This window comes from Triturus cristatus, chromosome 12, assembly GCF_964204655.1.
Source record: "Triturus cristatus chromosome 12, aTriCri1.1, whole genome shotgun sequence".
NCBI lineage: Eukaryota > Metazoa > Chordata > Amphibia > Caudata > Salamandridae > Triturus > Triturus cristatus.
In genome coordinates this window covers 70,914,286-70,935,620 of record NC_140595.1, presented here as the reverse complement: position 1 = coordinate 70,935,620, position 21,335 = coordinate 70,914,286, and the positions used below count along the sequence as shown (strand labels likewise).

Below are 21,335 nucleotides of genomic sequence, written 5' to 3'. Positions count from 1 at the left end.
CACAATTATCATTGTCACTTTCACTTGAAACAGACACTGAGGAACTCTTTGGCGATGATTTTGATGGCAATAGAATTTGTTTGGTGTTGATTTGCCTCCATTGGAATATCCAATGTCCTAGCGGATTCCCTGAGCAGGTCCTCCTCATCGACCCACGAATGGGAATTACACCAACCAACTCTAGAGAGGATATTCCAACAATGAGGTCGTCCACGGCTGGATCTCTTTGCTACGCCGGAGAACCGAAAATGCCGAGATTATGCAAGCTGGCATCCCCACAAAGGGTCACAGGGAAATGCCCTTTTGATGAACTGGTGCAATCTATTTGCGTACGCTTTTCCTCCAATTCCCCTCATACCTCGGGTCCTTTGGAAGATGAAGAGACAACCTTGCCACCTGATTCTAATAGCCCCACGTTCGCCCCGACAGGCATGGTTCTCAGAACTGCTCCTGCTGTCCCAATGCCAACCAATCCTCCTGCAGTCTCGGACAGATCTGCTCACGATGAGCGAAGGGAGAATTTGTCATCCGAATCCTTCCTCACTGAGTTTATCGGCATGGAACCTGAACACCATGAGTTCGCCCATCTAGACATCCCGCAGGATTGTAGGGACATTTTGGCCCAGGCAAGAGCACCCTCTACAGTCAAGACGTACAAGTTGAAATGGAAAAGATTCTGCCACTGGTGTGCTTCTAACGGAATCCACCCAATACATTCCACGGCACACCAGTTACTACCTTTCTTCTTGCACTTGGCTAGTTCCGGACTATCCCATGCAACTTTACGGGTTTTCCTAGCAGCGATTTCCCGTTTCCGACAGGATGGCTCAAATTCCCTTTGTTCCTCAAGAATAATCCGCCAATTCTTTAAAGGCTTATTCCGAAAATTTCCGCCAATTCGGCGTCTTCCTCCGTTGTGGCATCTTAACGTTGTGTTAGCGCAATTGATGAGACCACCGTTCGAGCCCATTCACAAGGCCGAATTAAAACATCTAACTTGGAAAGTGGCCCTACTTTTGGCACTAACGTCTTCACGTCGTGTCAGTGACATCCATGCTTTTACCATCAAACCTCCTTTCCTGCAGTTCAAACCGGATGCTGTAGTGTTGCGTACCAATCCATCATTCCTACCCAAGGTGCCTTCTGATTTTCATATTAACGAGCCAGTCATATTAAAGACTTTCTTTGCTAATCCTCAGACACCTGCGGAGCAAAGGTTGCATTCTTTGGATGTGAAACGATGTTTGAAGTTCTACATCAGCAGGACAGCTTCGTTTCGAAAATCCGATCAGCTTTTTATAGCGTATGGACGCTGTCATAAAGGACGTCAGGTTACTAAACCGACGATTGCACGCTGGATTTCGACGGCTATTGTCTTCTGCCATCAAAAGGCAAACAAACCACTGCAGTCTTCAGTGAGAGCACACACCACTAGGGCAGTATCATCATCTACCGCCTTATTTGCTGGAGTACCTTTGCAACACATCTGCAGAGCAGCTACGTGGTTGACCAGACACACGTTTACTAAGCACTACTGCTTGGCGGCTTTAAGCGAGGAGGATGCTGCAGTGGGACAGGCAGTGCTGCGCAATCTTTTTAAATAAGGTGAGCCTCTTCCTCCCGCCTCCATATTGTTTCCATTTACTGTTCAATATTATTCATTGCATTTAGATACATGCTGTATGTCAACAGATATAGGTATATATATATATATATATATATATATATATATATATATATATATATATATATATATATATATATGATGTTTTTTATAAGAAGGTTATGATCATTGCGATCTCATGTTGATGTCATTATGGAAACAATAATATGGTTACTGCTTTCTATTCATATTCAAGCATGTGAATCTATGAAAGACACCCCAATACTGGAGAAGAACAATTGTTACTTACCTGTAAACAGGTGGTTCTCCAGTATTGGTGTCTTTCATAGATTCACATGCGACCCTCCCTCCTCCCTTCAGAGGCTTTTTCCTCCTCATAAACTATGCATACACTTTGGTGCTACGAAAATCTGAGGTCAGGAACTCTGAGGAGAAGGTTCTGGAGAGGTGCTGACGCCTGATTGGCTGTAGTTTGGACCAAGATAATGACAGAGATAGACTGCAAATGTCTTTTTTCTCTCTCCATGTTTCCCTATGGAGATTTCATATAGGTACAGTCTTGGTGTTTTTACACCTACATAGCTCTATTTATGGGATTATTTAGGTATATTATGACTATATATATTGCTATTTTATTTACCGTGGGACTCCCACTCCGACGACGGGGAATATTCAAGCATGTGAATCTATGAAAGACACCAATACTGGAGAACCACCTGTTTACAGGTAAGTAACAATTGTTCTTATCCTATACTCGTCGTCAGTTGTAGTGTCCTACCCAGCCCGGGCACGTGCCAATGATTACACCACTCACGGAGAGCAGTTATACACGTCATTATTCTTCAGCGTGAAAGCAGGTACTCGACGTTCTAAATCTTCATTCACTTCATTACCCTTCCTGCTTACATCACAGGTCTATGGAGTCCATCAGGATCCAAAATAGTTCTATCATTCTTTATTTACACGACACTACACGTGCTCCATGGACAAATGCTGTTTCACACACAGAAATCAGACATGTTGGGTTTGCCAATACCTGTGGGTTGAAGATGGTGGAAGTAGTAAACAAATACTTGGGCAACTGAACATGTATGTTCGGTCTGTGCATTGGTACATCTTTTTGATTTGGATTGGAATAATTGAAGCTCGAAACACTGAACTATGATTACAACACTTGAATAGCAATAATCACTCTCTGCATCCAGCTACCACTAATTTAGTTTAGTCACATTCTCATGGGTAATTCTGTCTTTGGTGATGGTTATGATCTTAAGCATTGGCTTATTCAAGAACCTAAGAAAACAATGGGGGTGTCTATCATTTGTACATGAAGCTTGTCCTTTACCTTAAAAAACTAAACTTTTTGTAACATACATAGAACCTTCATGAGAAAAGACTACATTCTAGCTGATGGCACTTTGGGCTCTACAGTGTTGGACACTTCAAGAGGTTCCACCATCCTTTACGACCACTCCCCAATGACATTGAGCGTGGTTGTAGTACCCGATCTATGAACAGAAGTGACTACTGGCAGATAAACAGTACTGCTTAAAGAGCCCTCACTAGGGAGACATTAAGTCACTACTTTAAAGCAAATGTTGACAACAAGCCATTGATGCTGCAAAAGTGGTTTTAATTGATATAATAGCAAATCTTCAAACCGGTTCCAGGTGTTAGGGTGTTTCTGGACATTGATATGCAACTCTGCAATGTTCCTGTGGAGAGGGTGCTTGGAACATCTGGAGCATTAGTGGTGGGGTGTGAAGTTGGTGATCCTTTGTAGAGTGCTGAAGTTCCAGATGCAATGACTACCTGTACACCTGCATAAGCAAAAATAAACATTTTAAGAGGGGTTGTTCTAGAGCGAAATAGTAATTCCCTGCAACATGGAAAAGGCGGTGAACGTCTTTTTCTGTATTGGCATCTGGCCAAACTCATCCCATCTGGCTGGGAAGTGTGTACCCACCTTGAATGCTAAAAGACCACATACATAATATATTCGTAGAACCAGCGATATCACGCCTATGGGCACTGATTTGTAGAATTTAGTATTGCAACTAATGGAAAACTAGTTTCCTCACAAAGTATTTTGGACTGGTAGTTTCCTTAGAATTACCAGGTGTCAAACCACTGACATTTGGGCTCTTTGATAGATCATTCCATTTTGGGGCTGATGGTGGGTGAGGTGGGGCCCTTCAAGTTCTTGAGTTGTTCAGCCAGCTGTAATTTGAAAAGCACCTGAATTGATGTTGAGCAGACTTTTTCTAGGCATTACTGACTCCTCTGAGCCATTTTCTGCATTACAGGATGGTTGTGGCTTTCCACAGCTTTTTTGATAGTGTTTCTCTCTGCACCTGCATCTTTTCTGAGCAATTGCATGGACAGTATCATCCTGTTAGTCCCAAACATTAATTGTCGTTACGGGTTGATAGGAGAAGGATTGGCACCCTTCTCTGATGCAATGCCAATCACAGGTTAATGCAGAAATCAGTATTCACCTTTAATAACATCTGTAGCTTTATTTAGTCCATAGTAAGGAATTAGTTGCCTTTTATCAGGTCAGTCTGCAAAATGAATACAAGATAATACCATGCAACAAGCAGAATTAAAATCCAGGCACTTCCTTCCAATGTGAATGAGAATCTGAGACTATGAAAATGATACTCTTAACACTGTTAAGTGTCCTTCCAATGCCAGACGACATGCTGAAGTATGCGCCTCTGCAGGACAGACGTTACTCGTACTGGAATCCTAATGTTGCGGTGAAATAACAATTCTATTCTTGCGTGAAGTTTCGGTAGCCGTACCACTTTAAATAAAGCTAAAGTTACCTGCGGTTTCTTCTGGATAGGATCAGAGCACCTGCGGACAGATAGCGGGAAGCCATTGAATTAACAGAGCTTCCCCCAGCATTTCATGGCCTGGCCTTTTTGTCCAGCTAACCCCTTCCCTACTCCGTTCTCTTTGTAGAGTGAAACACAACCTCTCTTTCCAGAAGTCTTTTGTCATCCCACTTTCCATTCCTTTTCAGGGAGCCTGGTGGCTCCCTCTCTGTGGTCTCCTTGTCTCTTCGGCCATGGGAAATGAGAGCCAGTCAGTGGTGACATGGAAAAGGCCAGGTTTAAAGAGCCTTCGCTATTCCTTTGTTGCACCAGCTGCATATTATTCCCTTGACCATTTTGTCAACTCTTTTATCGCTCTCAGATTCATAATAAGATTTTTTTAAAGTGGTATCGGAAACTTAAGAAAGGTCCATTTAGCAGTCAGAAGGTTGGTAAAACTTTTATGTTCTTAATTTATTAAAGTGGCGGGTTGATATGAGATGGATATATTTTAAATGAGCTGTATTTATTAACAAGTATATGAGAAAAAATACCTTTATCCTCTTATTATGGTTGTGGGTCTAATTGAGTTGGATAATATATTAAAATGTCCTATCTTTTACATTTTTTTATCAATTTTAAAAAGCTGTAGTAAATATTGATAATACTAACTTCATTACATATTAAAAAGAAAAAATAAAGCATTAAATTAACATAATGAAAAGCGAATGACAATGGATATGCAAAATAAACCTACAGCAATAAAAAAAAATCAAGGTGCAGTAATACATAAACCATTTTTCTAGTTTCAGCAAAATAGGTTTATAAACCAACAAAGTATAATTAACTATATAACTAAAATAAAAAAGGGAAGGAAAGAGTAGAGAAAAGAGACCGAGGTAACTGAAAGTGTAGAGAACAAGAGCATCAACTAAAGTAACAATATTTCACATTATGCAATTAATTACATTATACTCTTACCTATGGGAAAATACACATTAAAAACCCAACTATGTAATAATGTCCCACATTAAGTAATAAATATGAGTAAGAATTGTTCCGATACCTGCGTTTTGATTAACTGGTGCCTGGACAGAAGAAACTAAGACGATTTTGTATACTTTCTTGCGCTAAACCGGAATCTCTTCATTCTATATTGCAAATTATTCGTCTCTTGAGGGTAGTGGCAAATAACACCTTGTTGGTCATCTGACCAGTTTGGAGGCTTCCACTTGCAGCTGGTTAATTTGTAACATGATGACAAAAGTAAGGAAGCATTCACCTTCCAGTTCATTAATTGTTTAGTTGCTGTAAATGTATTATGATCAGGTGGGGCAATATTTTAAGATTGCAGACAACCTGGTTCATGCAGAAAATATCTTGCTGAGATATATTCTGCTCAAACCAGATTCATGTCTATTTCATTCAAAATATTTATCACTGTGTGACCTCTCATAGAAAATGTAACTCAGTTTACTGTAAAAGAAAGTTCATTCCTACATGCATAATTTCTGAACATTTTGTGAAAACATTACACAATTTCACTCATCTAATTATGATTTTTATATGCTATTATTTTATTTTTTGAGAAGTCAATCAAAAATATAATTGTTCTACAGCTGTACAAGCTACTGAGTCGTATGTCAGAATATCCAAAAAGGTTTTGTTTCAAAAAACACAGATATCTGTCTGTACCATAATATTGTGAAGGTGTGTATATAGTTGAAATGATTATACTGGGGAGATTCAAGGTGATACTGCGCTTAGCGACACAGTAGACACAGTTATTCTAGCGTGTTATATTAGTGTGGTGCTAAAGGAGAAAGGATATCAACCCTGCATCCAGTATGAAACAAAATAAGAACATGTCTCCTAGCACACACAATTTCATATAAACACAGTTTTCTTGTACCCTTTAGTCTTTTCTTTTTATTTGATTTCTTCTGCCAGCCAACACGAGTTTCATCAATGGGTTGTCACCCTATGACTTCCTTATAGTTTATATATATGTATCTATATCGACAAAGTGCATATATGTGGAGTTAGTATAGGAAAAAGATTCTTACCCTATATACTTACATTCCCAGTATTTGTTTGTTTCTCTGTTCTGTCTGGCATTTTTGTAGCACTATTTTTCAATTTTGATATCCTGGTAGGACGCACACTGAGCATACATGCCGGGTAGATACAAACGGGCAGAAGGAAATGTTTCCTGATCATTAGTATTTGGCACACAGGCTTGTTACTAATTCTGTTTTGTTTTATTATGAATTGGGTGGGGCAGTGCTTTACTCACCTCAAAGCTGTTCAAACTCCTAGAAATAAAGAAATAAAGTGATAACTGATGGTGGTAAGAAGTGAGGCTTGAAGGAAAGGGTCTTCAGCTGCTAACATCTCACAACTTACTTGACCCATCTTAGTTCTTAAGGCCTGAGTAACGGTTTGTTTTGAAATCTGAAAATCCAAGTGCTACAAAGATGACATATACTAGCAATACCTGTATGAATAAGATTTCATATAAAAAAAAGAGTAAAACACAAGCCACAGAGTAGGCCTCTAAATCTTAGATTTTTTTGGAAAGCAGGGAGGGCTTAATTTCTCGGAAAATAAATGCAGGTGCACAAAGTTTTTCTAAAACCCGCTACCAGCCGTGCCAAATGTGTGGCTTTCAAATTCCAAGGCTGTCTACTCTTGATTTAATCGATGGCCTCTTTCTTAAAACACCCTACACTTCCTTTCTCTAACTCTCTTTTGAAGGTCCTTTTTCATCTTGTTGCTTTATTGCTTTACCAGTACTTTCCTATATTTCTATGCATCCTTTCTGCCTTTTCATTCTCTTGCTCTGCTATAAAGGTGGAAGATTAAAAATAAGTTTCATCTCCAAAAACGAGTAATGTTGACCTATTCGCACACCAATTAAACACTGGATGCAGGTGGAAATTTCATTGAATCTGGAAACACTGCACTGTTCATGTTGAGCGAAGTTAAACTAGATTCTAGAAATCCCAGCCAATCATTACCCAGATTCTAAGACTCAGATACCTAACTACCCTCTCTCTGGCCATTACAAAAACCAAGGTGTGTCAGGACAGCATACAAACACGCGAAATAGGGTATACAAATTCTGATAACATATCATAAAATTATATCTTACTTATTCAATCCTCTATGTAATCACCCCTGATGAGTAGTAAGTCTTTATTTTTCAACAAAGGCTGGTATACAGTTTCAAGGATCTACTTATGTAATGGGGATACCACCCAGTATCTGCCCTGTCAGTCTAGTATTGCCACCCCAGGTGACTCATACTAGAGCTCTAGGAGGGCTGTCATGAATTTTTGGCAGTCTCGTATGCCTCTCTACTCTAAGGATATTGTTTTCCCCAAAGCGGACGAATTTGCATTACCGGAGTCTTCAGCAGTGTCTGCATTATTTATTTATTTTAAGAGTTTTATATAGCGCTTACACGACCCGAGGGGTATCGGAGCGCTTTACAACAGCATACATGTATAGAAGCATTAAAAGTAAAGTACAATGATACATCTAGATACTGGAGGTTACACACTTCGAGGGGAAAAAAAACGTTGTGTGGTTATTGTCCAGAGGTATAGTGATGACATTTGAGGAGAAATTATTTTAGCTGTCTCTTGAAATTCGTGAAAATGGGGTTAGTCCCGATATGAGTTAGTTGGTTCTAAACATCCTTATCTATGCCACCTATGATGTCCCTGAATACTCTTGTGTGTTGTGTTCTCTGAAATATTGGATGTAACACCCAGCAACTCTCCTAAACCCCAAAAGGAACCTCAACCTTTTCAGAGAAAAAGAAAACTAGGAGATGCATCTCACCCCTCAAAAAAACTTATGCTCATGAGAAGAGAGTTTTTAAGAGTTAGACAAACTTGTTAGAGAATCTCTTATCTGCAGGTGAATAGGGAGAGCCCAGCTACAAACCCCAAAATCCACACAAGGACTGGGTATTTAAAAAAAGACTAATATTGTAAGCATTATTTTCATGATTATTATAAGCATAGTAAACAATATGAATAAAAGTATGAACTAAATGTACCCCAATCCTATTTCATCACGCATGCTACACCTCTAAAGAATCAGTCTTATCCCTACCTAAGTTAAAATAAGTTGATGCACAGCGTAGTTTATTCTAGAATATCAATGATAAGTCGTGTCGAAACCGTCATACCTTTGCGACAAAATGGCTGAATCGGATAATCCTCTCCGTATCCCTCTAGCACAAAATTTACCTGCCTTGACCTGCAGCAATTCACAATACATTTTTTATATTGACTTAATTTGGCAGTCTATGAAGCAGGGATGGGTCTGCTCATGCTGGCCTCGTGCTTCACATACACTGAGCTAATGACAACACTCTTGTTAAGATTTCAGGAAGCCCACAGAAGCTGCTGCTGTTATATCTCGTCAGTCCCTGTGATATGGAACTGAGCAAGGCCATTTATCTTTGCAAAGCCAAGGGTGCAGAGTGTGGGAAATCCCTTCTCTGGCTTATTACTGTCAGCTAGAGACATATATATGCACACATAATTTTAAAAGCTGAGAAATATGTTACTATTGGACAAGCCTGTCTTTTAGGCCCTAAATTATTGTACTATACACTAGCACACTCTCTACGCAGGCTGTAATCATGTTAACATGCAGCAAGGTCTGTGCTGTATGCAACACCACATACACATTTTATAAAAGCTATGCCATGCACATCATGTGCTTTTTTTAGTGACTAAACTATGATTTTTGTATTCTTTGTAGATTCGAGTAGCGTCGCTGTTTTCCCGATGGCCCTAAAGTATGGTAAGTTGCTTTTGTACCCCATAAAATACATGAAACCGTATAGGCATTTTCTGAAGTTTCATCCTAAAATAATTAGTCTAGGCTACCTGAGTGCCGAGTGTTTAGGAACACCTTATGACTTCATACTGCGTTTCTGGGCAGAAGCTTATAAACTAGGCCTGAGCTAACAAATTTGGTATCTTATTGTCTTTGGGGGTACTCTGGAAAAGAGGTACTTGTCTCATGTTTTAAGATATGGAAACCCATGATGCCTGATTGGATGGATACCGCTGAAAGCGGGGCAGGATTTGATTTCAAACTTAATCAAGAGCATCAAATGCTGAACAACAAATGTTCCAACTGTGCTAGATTTCACAAGTGGCCATTTACTATACAAATGACTCTAAAATGATGCAGTAAAGATACACAAAGAACTGCATCAGTCCAGCAAAGCCCCGCAGCGCTGTGGTCCGCACCCGCGACCCAATTCCTGTTTATACCATGGAAACCCCTAGCACTGAGATCTTGTACTCAAGATGTTTATGGCATATAACGACTGACATTTGTCCGTCTTATTTCTGTCGAAGGTGTGCGGAGGTGGTGGGGCTGGGGTGTCCCATATGTTTCAATACTCCTCTGCCAGTGGCATAAATTTCTGAGCTTGACACCAATAAAGAGGGCCATGAAGAATATTCAGAATGCACATATTTGCTGTTGAGACGTTTATGACTACATTTGTCAAGTACTATAAGAAGAATACGTAACCCCGCTAGGTTGAGTAGCATCTTTGCTAATAAAAACTGTTACTTGCCACAGACTTCAGGAGTTTGAATGATCGGCAATGGCCAAGCAAGTTCTAGTAGTGTTGGCGCTTTTCAGAGGTTTATAGGACTTGCAATATTCAGTGTTTCATTGGGGGCCAAGGTTTCATCTTTTTGTTAAGGTCGTACTTAGCAAAATGTGTCATCGTGCATAATGCAGGTAGATGTCTGCAATACATATTTTACTTTTGTCCACTGTTTAATGTGTGGAAGAAAAAATAAATAATAAATGCAGCCAGTCAAAGGTTGTTTTTTTTAGTACCAATAGTGCTGGTGAATGTGCTGTTGCCAGATACCCAAAGTTGCACCTTCTTGAGTCCGCCTCCTCCTTCCAGCACCCTACAATTCCTGTCTCTCTACTGCACCCTTTTAGTTCTTTTTAACCCTGTTTTCTCCCATTGCTGCTGTTCTATCTTTCTCTTCCTTCTTCTTTCTCCAGTTCTGTTTCGCAATCCGAGTCGGTGTGATCAAAAATAGGTTTTGGTTCCTAGAATTTACTGCATATACCCACCACTAGCAGCAACCGGCACAAATTAAGCACCTTATCTGCCTATCAGGGTGCTGCAGGAAAGGTGATGCAGCGTATTGGGCCTACCCTCTTACCATTCAACGTCCGGTGGGTCTTTTTCATCAATCAATTTCAATTAACAGTGTAACCTGTTTGGCTACACAGTAAGGTCCAGAAATCTGTAACTAAGGTTAAGAAGGTTTATCACAAGTTTGCAATCAAGTTAAGGTACACAAACCTCAGCACCATGCTCTAAAGATACAGAAAAACTGGGAACCCTGACCTCCTAAAGGAGTTTAAGCGTACCGGCATTAAACAAACAAGAATTTCAGTCACAGCAACACCAAAGATAAACATTAGAATCTGGTGTTCAGAGAAGAGTTTTAGGTCCTCTCTTCTATGCATGAGTAAATCTAGAATTGTCTAAGGAAAAGTCCCAACTAAGAGGATGGTTGATTCTTTAAAGAATCTCAAAGTTTAGGGAACTGCAGAAAAATAGAAACAACTAGGGAAGAACGGGAAATGACAAAAATTAAGTATAGAAAGGTGTCGGCATTGCAGAAGCTCGGTCAACAGTCTTTTTGGGTTAGGGACATTTTTGAGTATTAGCCTAAGCTGCTCTCCGCAAGAATCAAAGGGAATAAGCATAGAGGTCTAAACCTCTCAAAGTCCAAGGCAAAGTGCTCACGTATCAGACAGTATAGACTGCAGTTATTCACACTAAAATCACTCGGGTAGCATCCCTCTGTTCGCATCATCAGGGGTTTCACTGTCCTTTTCCATTCTCGCGTTATAAACTAAAACATTGTCAAGATATCCCACGCTGAACATGGGAACATCATCGTCCTTGCTCCACCAAACCCGTGTGGTAACATTGCTGAATCGGACTCTTCAGTTTACGCGCTCTCCATGTTCTTTCGTCAAGGTCTTCTTCTCAGGCTCTCTCTCTTTCGCTAATATTTTATTGTATCCATTCTCAAACTAAGAATGCGTGTGAATCCCTGCATGGGAAAAGTCATGTCAGCAGAAATGGAAACCATTATCTTATGCAGAATGGAAAAGAGGCCTAGTAAAGGCAAGTTAAACTTATTTAATCAATAGTGCACATATAACATGGGCGTGTTCGTATAAACACAAATGAATATAACTTTTGTCAGTACGTTAGATTCATATTGCATGTGTCATACGGTAACTCTTTAATAATCCTCGTGTAAGTATCACTAAGAACTACATTTTATATGAAGTATACGTGTAACATTAGTGCACACAGTACATCAATCCATTATCGTTTCTAGAGTAAGCGCATTCTATATATGTGAGGGTGGTTTCTGTTCAATCACCTAAACAATAAATCTTGTTTAATGAGTTTAGGCACACAGGTATGAATTCTGTAATACACTTCAAAAATTATGTCAAGTGCAACATATAATATTAGTGTCATTAGGCCACACAGGAAACATGCTAAGTGCACGTTTATATTATGTATTTGTGACGTATTAAGGTGGGATCAAAATTACGCTGTACTTAAGGTCCTTGAAGGTAAAGGGTGTCTGTACTTGTTCTCAAGGGGCCTGCTCTGCTTGAACATTCCATTGTTGTGTGTTTTAAACATAACATTCATTTGATGGCTGGAGAAATGAAATTGCAGTCTACTCTAGAGAGTGAGTGAAACTTTGGTAAAGCCAAGGAACAAGGTCCTTCATTCGGAACCTAGGTCCATGATGACCAGTCAATGCACGGTTTCCCAGAGATCCACATATGATTCGTTTGCAGACAATGGATCTAAATCGAACTCATTTTCCTAGTCCGAGGTTTTCCTCAAACTGACTTTGATCCAGACTTCTTGACCATCGGTAGACTCCTGTCCTAGTATATGTGGTCAGTACAGCATCCGCTCTGATATTACGCAGGTCCTGAAAGCTAGAACACTGTAGCCACGCGACACAAGAGTTTCCGTGCATCTGATTGAACAGGAGTATCTGTAATAACTGATTTCCATTTCTATAGCAGGTGGTTGCCCTGCACAGGTGTACAGCTGTCACAATGGCCAGTGTCTCACAAAAGAGAACCCAGAGTGCGACGGTGCAGAGGACTGCTCTGATGGCTCCGACGAGGCGGACTGCAGTAAGTATTTTGAATAAAATAGGTGGCCACAACTCTGATGGGATGATAGACATGTATATGTTTAAGTGCAAGTGCCCTGAGAGGCTGAGTTCAAGCACTTCTGTTTCCTGATACTTGGGTATAGTCAGACATGCTTTATTACTTATTTGAGGTGTCCATGGCCATGAAGTGAAGCCTTTTTCATTTGAGAGTTGTAATACCTTAGGCAGGCCATAGCCCCCATCTGGCTGTATTTGGTAGGATGAAGTGCAACATGCATGTCACTATTCGGTTAATTTATCTTATTGGTAGGTGGAGCTGAGGGACAGGTGAATGCAGACTGTGGAAAGAGTTTTCATTTCTTCTCAAAAGCCCCAGGATGTATTGTGAACCTGTTGTCTATGCAAAAACAATTGGCTATCCCATATTTAATGGAACCTGGGAATACATTGTAGAATAACAGGGAAAGTTTCTGGAATTTTGGAATGTACTTGTTTTTTATGAGTTTACAACTGCATTAATTTGAGCAGTAATTTGAAACCAGCATTGGCAAAGGCAATAGGTCACGACTTTGACCGCACTGGACTCGGCCGCCTGCATAATTTGCAGGCACGCGCACCTACAAAATGACGCAAGTCTTATTTTTAACTTTTTTATTTACTGAACCGAGTTGGATCAGTAAATAAAGACAAAAAAAGCAGTGGGGAAAGCAAGGCGGGGTGGTAGGAAACAACACAGTGTGTGGTGGGGAAGCAATGCAGAGAGCACAGGTCGGGAGCAAAGAAAAGCGCAACACGGGGGGAATATGGAAAAAGAACACAGGCGGGAGAGAGCATATAAGTGGCCTCGAAAACCTCTGCTCAAAATACACTATTGATATCTGGTGTTAAATGCTTCGGCCCCGCAGTCACTTGTCTGCAAGAGTAAGAGTTTTCTACCTCCCTGCCTGGCAGTCAGATCAAATTTGAAGCTGCTGTGAAACATCTGATCTCTCTGAAGTCCTGATCAAATGTCTAGGATTGCTTTGGAATGGGGCCTGTCCATCTGGCATGAATCCTGCTAGTCTGTGCCAGATGGCAAGCCAAGCAACTCCCCAACCAAATTACCAATGACCTCAACTCACCCTCAGTCAATCTGCCCTTTCAAATATTCAGAAGGTAGTTGTACCCTTGAGGTCAGTATTTATTGCATCTCTTATTGCATCAATGATATCCGTTGATGAATACACTCTGATTCTCAATTGTGGTATTATTTGATATCCCGAAGAAAGAAAAAAAAGTCACTGATGCCCCAAGTCTGTCCAAGTCAGCAGCACACACACTGCCATCTTTGCCCAAGCACATAAGACTGGTTCAGTTACACAAAAGGAGCAGCTTTGAATAGTCAAAGGCATGTTAAACCAGCCCTGAAGTTGCTCACCAGGAGGCAAATACATGAGTACCACAACCTGCTGCAAGACAGGCCTCTTGCATCTTAATAGTTGGGGCCCTTTAGTAATCCTTTCATGTAAGCTGCATTGCACCATATTATCTACTGCGGTTCATAAGGACTGGACCCATGCCAGATATTCAGCATATATAAGTAAGATAGGAATGCTAACTCTGGTTCTAAATTAAACTACCTTACATAGTCTGTGGCGGTCACCAAGGTACGGCCTGGATCCGTCCCTCTGGGACCTACTTTGACCACTCCGGGTATAGGGGTAAGCTGTTATTACTAAGAGTGAAGCTTCTCCTAACAAGGTCCCCTCTTGGTGAATCTAAACTTAGCTACATCTGCAATGGATAATTGCAAAGGAAGGTGTCAAATGTCCTTAAGGCCACTGCTTCCGAGAGACATGCTCTTCGCAGTAGACCTCACCGCTCCATCCAAGACACTAACATGGATCCTGAAGCAAAACAGCACTGGCGGTTCCTATAAATGACCGCACTCGGCTAAAACAAATACTAGCTCTGGAGTTAAGAAGAACAGCCGGTTGTAAGAGATGGCTTAGAGGACACCAGGTGGGTTCTTGTATTCATACAAATGCAGCCAAGTGGAATCTATCGCAGACCTTTTAAACCAATATTTGTGTTATCCATTTTATTGACTTACTGTGACCTGACTCAGTTTTGTGCTGTTCTCTTCCCCTCTTTTAGGCTGCGGCTCCCAGCCAGCCCTGCAGAAGGCCAGCAGAATTGTAGGTGGCTCCAATGCCGCATCGGGGGAGTTTCCATGGCAGGTCAGCCTACGGGAGAATAATGAACATTTCTGCGGGGCAACGGTCATCAGCGAGAAATGGCTAGTGTCGGCAGCACACTGTTTCAATGAGTAAGTACTCATCTATGATTAACTTTTTTTGACCTAATGCCTAGATTTAGAAATCAGAATAGGACATAACTTGTTGTAACCAGTGCTTATTGATTAGTGTCTGAGAATTTTCCAAGGTTTTATACATTTCCATTTTTATTTGCATAAAATTGGCAGGTTAATCTGTAAACCATTAAGTGATATAGCTTTCATGGCGAGTCTTAATAGTTGCTATCATTTACAGTAAGTAGGCCAAGCACCAGCACAGCGGGTACATCATGGTGGCCTGTAAAGGCAAGTATTGTGGTACACAACATTCCGCCCCTTAGTACAGCTTGCTTATCCCTAATCCATGGTGAGCAAAAGAATGATGGATTTAACCCAGATCTCCTGACTGGGGGTGAATGTTTTGATTGGTTCTGCATTCCGTCCATCAATTGTGTGTCTTTTGCTTTCTCGCCCTAAGTGCGCCAGGTATGCCCAGACGTGGGTCCTGAGCTCACTGTGCCACTGGAATCAAGCTATCCTGGCTGAAGAGGGGTGAAACCCCGAAACCGGTCCTAGGATGCTTGTTTCCGGTCCAGGGAGGACCTGGGCTTGGCAGTTCGGGCTGGACTGTTCCCATGAGGCACAGGGCCAAGACTGATTTGCATATGGCTGGGTTCAAACTGGAATGGCATGGTGAGCAAAAGAATGATGGATTTAACCCAGATCTCTTGACTGGGGGTGAATGTTTTGATTGGTTCTGCATTCCATTCATCAATTGTGTGTCTTTTGCTATCCCTAATCCTAGGCATGGGAATAAGATTTGCTGCTGAATTAGCTTAGAGAGAGATTCATTCTCTCACTTTGAACAAGAGGTGGCACCAATACTTGCTCCTAGGAGTTGTAATGACTACATTGTGAATCCAAGGAGCACAGTGTCGCTTACAAATCCAATTAATGAAATGTTTTTTAAAGACCCAGAAAGAGAGGGACATTGTATATATAACCAAGCCATAGCGCCAGCCGTCGTTAAAATATTGCATAGTCGATCTTTGTATGCACAGCATGGTAACAAAGAAGGCATTACCAGGAGAGGACGAGCATCAAATTACTTGGAGAATAAAATAACAACCATTGCAACTAATTGGACACTGAAAAAAGGTTCAACTGTTTCTGTGAGTTCTTAAGCTCAAATCTCCAGGGTGAAACAAGTGCTTTTGTGCTGTCACGGGCTGTGATGTCACATGATTGTGATGTAACGCACAGCGCTGGCTCCTCCGCTAAGGTGGAGGAGCGTTGCCCCACTGCTTTTGAGCAGTGAAAAATCAAAAACAAATTATTAACAAAACTTATTAGCATTTTATTTTTCCTCCTTTCTTCCTCACTATCGGCAACTGAACCGAGGGCGGGCCTGTCCATTCCGGCATGTCGACCCAGCCGCAGGAAGGAGCAGGAGTGGTGATGCTGCTTCAAGTGCACATGACAGTTTGACCGGCCGTGAAAGGCAGGCCAAACATTCATGCATACTTCGATCCCGCCACCAGAGCTATGTTTTACAGCCAGTTGGAGAACAAGCAGAGGGTCACAGACCATTAGTCAGCGCCTAACTAGGGTGCTCACACCAATCATGGCTCTGGTCTAATGCTGGGTAATACCAGCATGAGAGCAGTGCCTGGATTGGTGTAGGGGACCCTGTGGCATGCCGGTATCGAGGAGCAGAGGTCAGAAGAGCACCGCCTGCAGAATGCAGATAACCATTTTTCTTTTTATAATTCCCCCCCCGCTGCCCTCCCCAGTGCTGCCTCACCACTTAAATGCCATAGCAGCCGCCACTGGTAACACATGGAGATTGTTATATAAAAAGGGATGTGATGCTGCAAGCAGTGAGGTGGGGTCCTGTAGTTCTTGGATTTATAGTTATTAGAAACTGTGCTTTATAATGCGAAAGACATTTTTACAATTGTTCTCCCCCATTAAAAATATGCCAACCACGTTCTGACGCACTGGATTCTGGCAGCACGGTTCTTAACATATTGGCACTTGAATATTTTGTGAAATGTTGCTAGCCTGCCAACCCCTTCTGGTAGCTGTAGTCTCCAATGTTCAGAGTCGAAGTGAAGTTTTATAGTTGTTTTCAATTACTTTTGGAGTCAAAGACTGCCCCCATAGGCACTGTGAATTTTCTTAAGTATGTCCTGCTGTTTGTCAATATTTTCTGTCAGTACCTGCTCTATCTGATGGCACCAAGATCTGCACAGGCACACACATTCAAGTTGTAAACCATTCTATGCAGTCTCTGCTCCTTCAGGTTCACGAGTTAAGAGGGATTCTTTCCTGACTGGCCAACAGGCTTTCCTTCCTAGCACTTTCCTGTAGGGAACCTGCAAGTCAGTTACTTCCCAATAATTGAAATGCAGATCTTGTTGTTGGCAAACACCAATATTACACCAAGGTACAGTTCGGTTCTTGTTCAAGGCAGTGACTAGTGTGGTAATGTGGTGGTGGCTTCGCTGAAGCACTCGGAGCTACTTGTACATCGAGTTTTGATTTTGCTCGAGCTATAGACTGTGGAGCAATGCTCTTGTCTAAGAGATCTTTCGCTGGTCTGTAACAATCTACCCTCCCAAGGTCACCGATGCACTGTTGTTGCTTGTTTTGTGTTTGTGTTCCAGCTTTCAGGACCCAGCAGTCTGGTCAGCCATCCTTGGAACCACTACCATGAGCGGAACAGATAGCAGTTCGGTGACCGCCATGATCAGCCAGATCATCAAGCACCCGTTGTACAACCCGGACACTGCGGATTACGACGTGGCTGTCCTGGAGCTGGACTCCCGCCTGGTCTTCAACAAGTACATCCAGCCCATCTGCTTGCCTTCACCCACATATGTTTTCCCTGTCGGCAAGTCTTGCGTCATCTCTGGATGGGGCTATCTCTCCGAGGACAACCGTAAGTCATGTTTGATCCTAACATAATTAAAGGAATTTAAACTCCGCTTACAAGTGCAAATGTTTTTTCTTAATAGAGCCAGCAGTGTTGAGTAAATAGATCACCTCTACCATTGGAGAAACACGTGTTAGTACTAGCTCGCCCTTTAACAGTGCAACCCCACTTCATAAGTTTATCATTTTACGCCCTCATGAAGGAAACCAAGCAGCTTTAGCAGGGCGATAGTTCAGTGAAGCTGTGCATTTTTGCATTGCTCCTCTTGCCTTTTATAACTCAAAGTATATCCATAAAATGCTTTGTGTCACTTTTTGCCCTGCGAATGCCTCCACAGAACCTCATTAAATAACCTCCCCAAAATTTAGGAAAATCAATAGTCCTTTCCATTAGCGATAACTGTCATTCGAGTTGGCGAGAAGCTTTAAAGAGGGTTCAGAGTTTTGATTACCTTGGAGTCAATTGAATGGAGAATTTTAAGTGGACTGGACAACGTAGTAAAAGCTCACTGCTAATTGAACATCGGTCGAACGCCATTATCAGACTGCACAAGCAACGAGCTCACGTTCGGCCTCACCGGCCCTTGAAGTGTATCGTGCTAAGGCTCAAGGACCTGAGCTCTATGGTGCTAAGATCTGGGGTTGGTTTCTGGTCCAACTAGTTTGCCTCTTATTCCTTTATATTTCGATCTAGGACTAAAAAGAATTGCAGACCTGGCTTCTTGTGTATTGGGTCCACCTATGGCTTATGCCTGAGCTAAATGAGTATAAAGATTCCCTTATAGACTTATTAACCCGTTCGATGCGTTCGTCAGCCAACGGCCGTCGCGAGCACTACCACTGTAGTGCTGCGCACGTCCGTTGGCCGACACGGCCCTGCCCACGCCCGGAAATGCCTGCACCGCGGCGGATTTTACGCCACGGTTAAAGGGTTAAATGTTGCAAGTGCCAAGTCAGTACTGTGGGTTAAATTTGTTTCTGATTGGATGAGCAGGTTGGGATTGCAAAGGCAATGGGTTGACCCGAAGACTATATGCAAAGCTGATCTTAATGTCCTGAAAACTTGCTATTGGATGCTTATTCAGCAGGGTTACGTTAATAACAAGTTAAATGGATACATGACAATTAGGTTTTGGGATTTTAAGCCCTTTTCACTCTTTGAGGAATTTTTAGACTCGGTTTCTCCACCCCTAGCAAAACGTTTATCAGTTTTCGATTTGGTACTCTTCCTTTAAGATATTTACTATCAAATGGAATAAGGATCCAGTCTCTACATTTGCCCAGCCTGTGGCTTGGCTAGCGAAGACAAGATACATATAATGTTCTTTTCACAATGTATTTCGGGTCTCGCCGTAAATGGATCCGCCCAATATGTCGGGACTTGGGTTTAACCAGATATTTGTGGCATATAGAATTTAAAAAAGTTATACCCCCCTGTAATTATTTTTGCTATCAGTAAATTTTCACAGGCGGTCTGGTTTAAGCATAGTAAAATGGTAACAATAGTAGTGTAGCAAATAAGATGTATTTTGATTATCAATTCATTTTTCATAAACCTTTTTAATCCTTTACATTTTTATGAGACCTGTGACAAAAACTTGTCCTTCTCTTGCTTTTATGCACACACATAATGATTGTTTTTGCATTAATTGTACATAGGAATGGATTTGAAGTAGTATTGATTTTACTGTACGGACAAGTTGATGTATTTAAATAATTTGGACAATTTGTTGTTTTAAATAGCATTTTTAAAGTTCGATATATTGTGTATGTATACTTTGAAGGTGCATGGAAACCAAATAAAGTGCTACTACTATTAGAGATACCTGTCAATTGTCGCTTCCCTAAAAAGGAAAAAAAATGTTTAGTTCATTTTCCATCACTTTCGTCATTTGCCTCATTTGTTGAGCCCAATGTACAAGTTTATCAATGGCCACCTCTGTAGACTAACCCAATGTTTTAAGTACATAATTCACCACACAGAGCAGTTAAACCCAAAATTGCCTGTGCAGTAGATTCTCAAGTTCCGGAGGGAGGAACACAACGCTTATGAGCTCTGCCACATCATGAAGGCTAGAATAAATTCCTAATTTCCATTTACCGGAAGGTTTCTGAAAGTTTTCACTTAACATTACTTTAAGGTCCAAAGAGATCTCAGACTGCATCTCTTCATATGGTCTAAGTGTCTAAATAGGAATTTCAGATGTAATGCTCGTACACAGAAATGCAGAGTTCCAAAATAAAGCCCACAAAATTGACAATTTTGTAGAATTTTGCACTTTGGTCTCCCAAGGATATTAACTTCTGTGGATCAGCGGGGAAGGACTGGATCCACTACCAGGAGGTTCCAAAAATTACAAAAGTTTATCGTATTTCTTTTCTACCTCTTCCATCAGCGATAAAACCGGAGGATTTGCAGCATGCGACTGTGGTACTGTTGGACCAAACGCTCTGCAGTGAGCTCTACAGCCATGTCATCACCGACCAGATGCTGTGTGCCGGATACCTGGCTGGAAAGGTTGATTCTTGCCAGGTGAGACAAAGGGGTACTTTAGCCTTTTAGATCTGTGTGCCATCATGGAACATGTTCATTAACACATGGAAAGTAAAAGTAATTTGTACACTCTCCCTTGCATTCACTGTACCTTTTATCTTTCCCATGCCTTCATGTAGACCTAGGTGCGTGTTATATAAACTGCGCCGGGGCACAATGAGCGTGCGCCCCCACTTTCAGCGGCCCTGTCACTAGTATTACAGGAGCAAACACAGACACTTGCCTGTTCTGCAATACAGATAGCACCAACACACATGCATTGCCGGCGCTATTCTAAAGAGGTGTTCCCTTACTTGCATGGTGGCGTGGCCCCATGCAAATGAGGGAAACACTTTGCCTCTACACCCTTGCCATATTATGGACCCAGCGGCAAAGGGCTGTGAGGAGGTGCGCTCAATGTGTGCCACAAAGAGGTGTCTCACTCTTGTGTGTATCCCCTGTGGGTTACCTGGGAAAGTGAGTCGCATGCTCCACCCAGATATTTCAATGAACGCCAGTGCCATCACTCGCTTCACCCATCTGCATGGGGATCTCTGTCCGTCTTTGAGGTGCATTTCGAGGTCTGCCTGCACCATGAAAGATGTAGTGGCACATTGACTCTCCGCCTTTCACTAATGCGCTGCTCACAGGGCAGCTGTGAGTTGGCATCTGCCTTGGGGGCAGCTGTGAGTTGGCATCTGCCTTGGGGGAAGCTGTGAGTTGGCATCTGCCTTGGGGGCAGCTGTGAGTTGGCCTCTGCCTTGGGGGCAGCTGTGAGTTGGCATCTGCCTTGGGGGGCAGCAGTGAGTTGGCATCTGCCTTGGGGGCAGCTCATTATCTGTAATTCAAGTCCCTATTTGCACCTGGAGCACCAGGTTAAAGCTGCACCACAGCATAAACAAGGCCC

At 41.9% G+C, this 21,335-nt stretch overlaps 1 protein-coding gene across 5 annotated transcripts in view; it reads left to right on the top strand.

Annotated features, from left to right (window-relative positions):
* TMPRSS9 (transmembrane serine protease 9) overlaps positions 1-21,335 on the top strand; it is a 154,907-nt gene that overhangs the window by 53,632 nt on the left and 79,940 nt on the right. For all 5 annotated transcript variants that reach the window (XM_085639794.1, XM_085639792.1, XM_085639791.1 and 2 more), the window contains 5 exons: positions 9,229-9,270; positions 12,586-12,702; positions 14,820-14,991; positions 17,628-17,902; positions 20,292-20,428. In XM_085639794.1, the coding sequence (XP_085495920.1) occupies positions 9,255-9,270; positions 12,586-12,702; positions 14,820-14,991; positions 17,628-17,902; positions 20,292-20,428 (717 nt within the window). In that variant the 5' untranslated portion in view covers positions 9,229-9,254. The remainder of the gene's footprint in view (positions 1-9,228; positions 9,271-12,585; positions 12,703-14,819; positions 14,992-17,627; positions 17,903-20,291; positions 20,429-21,335) is intronic.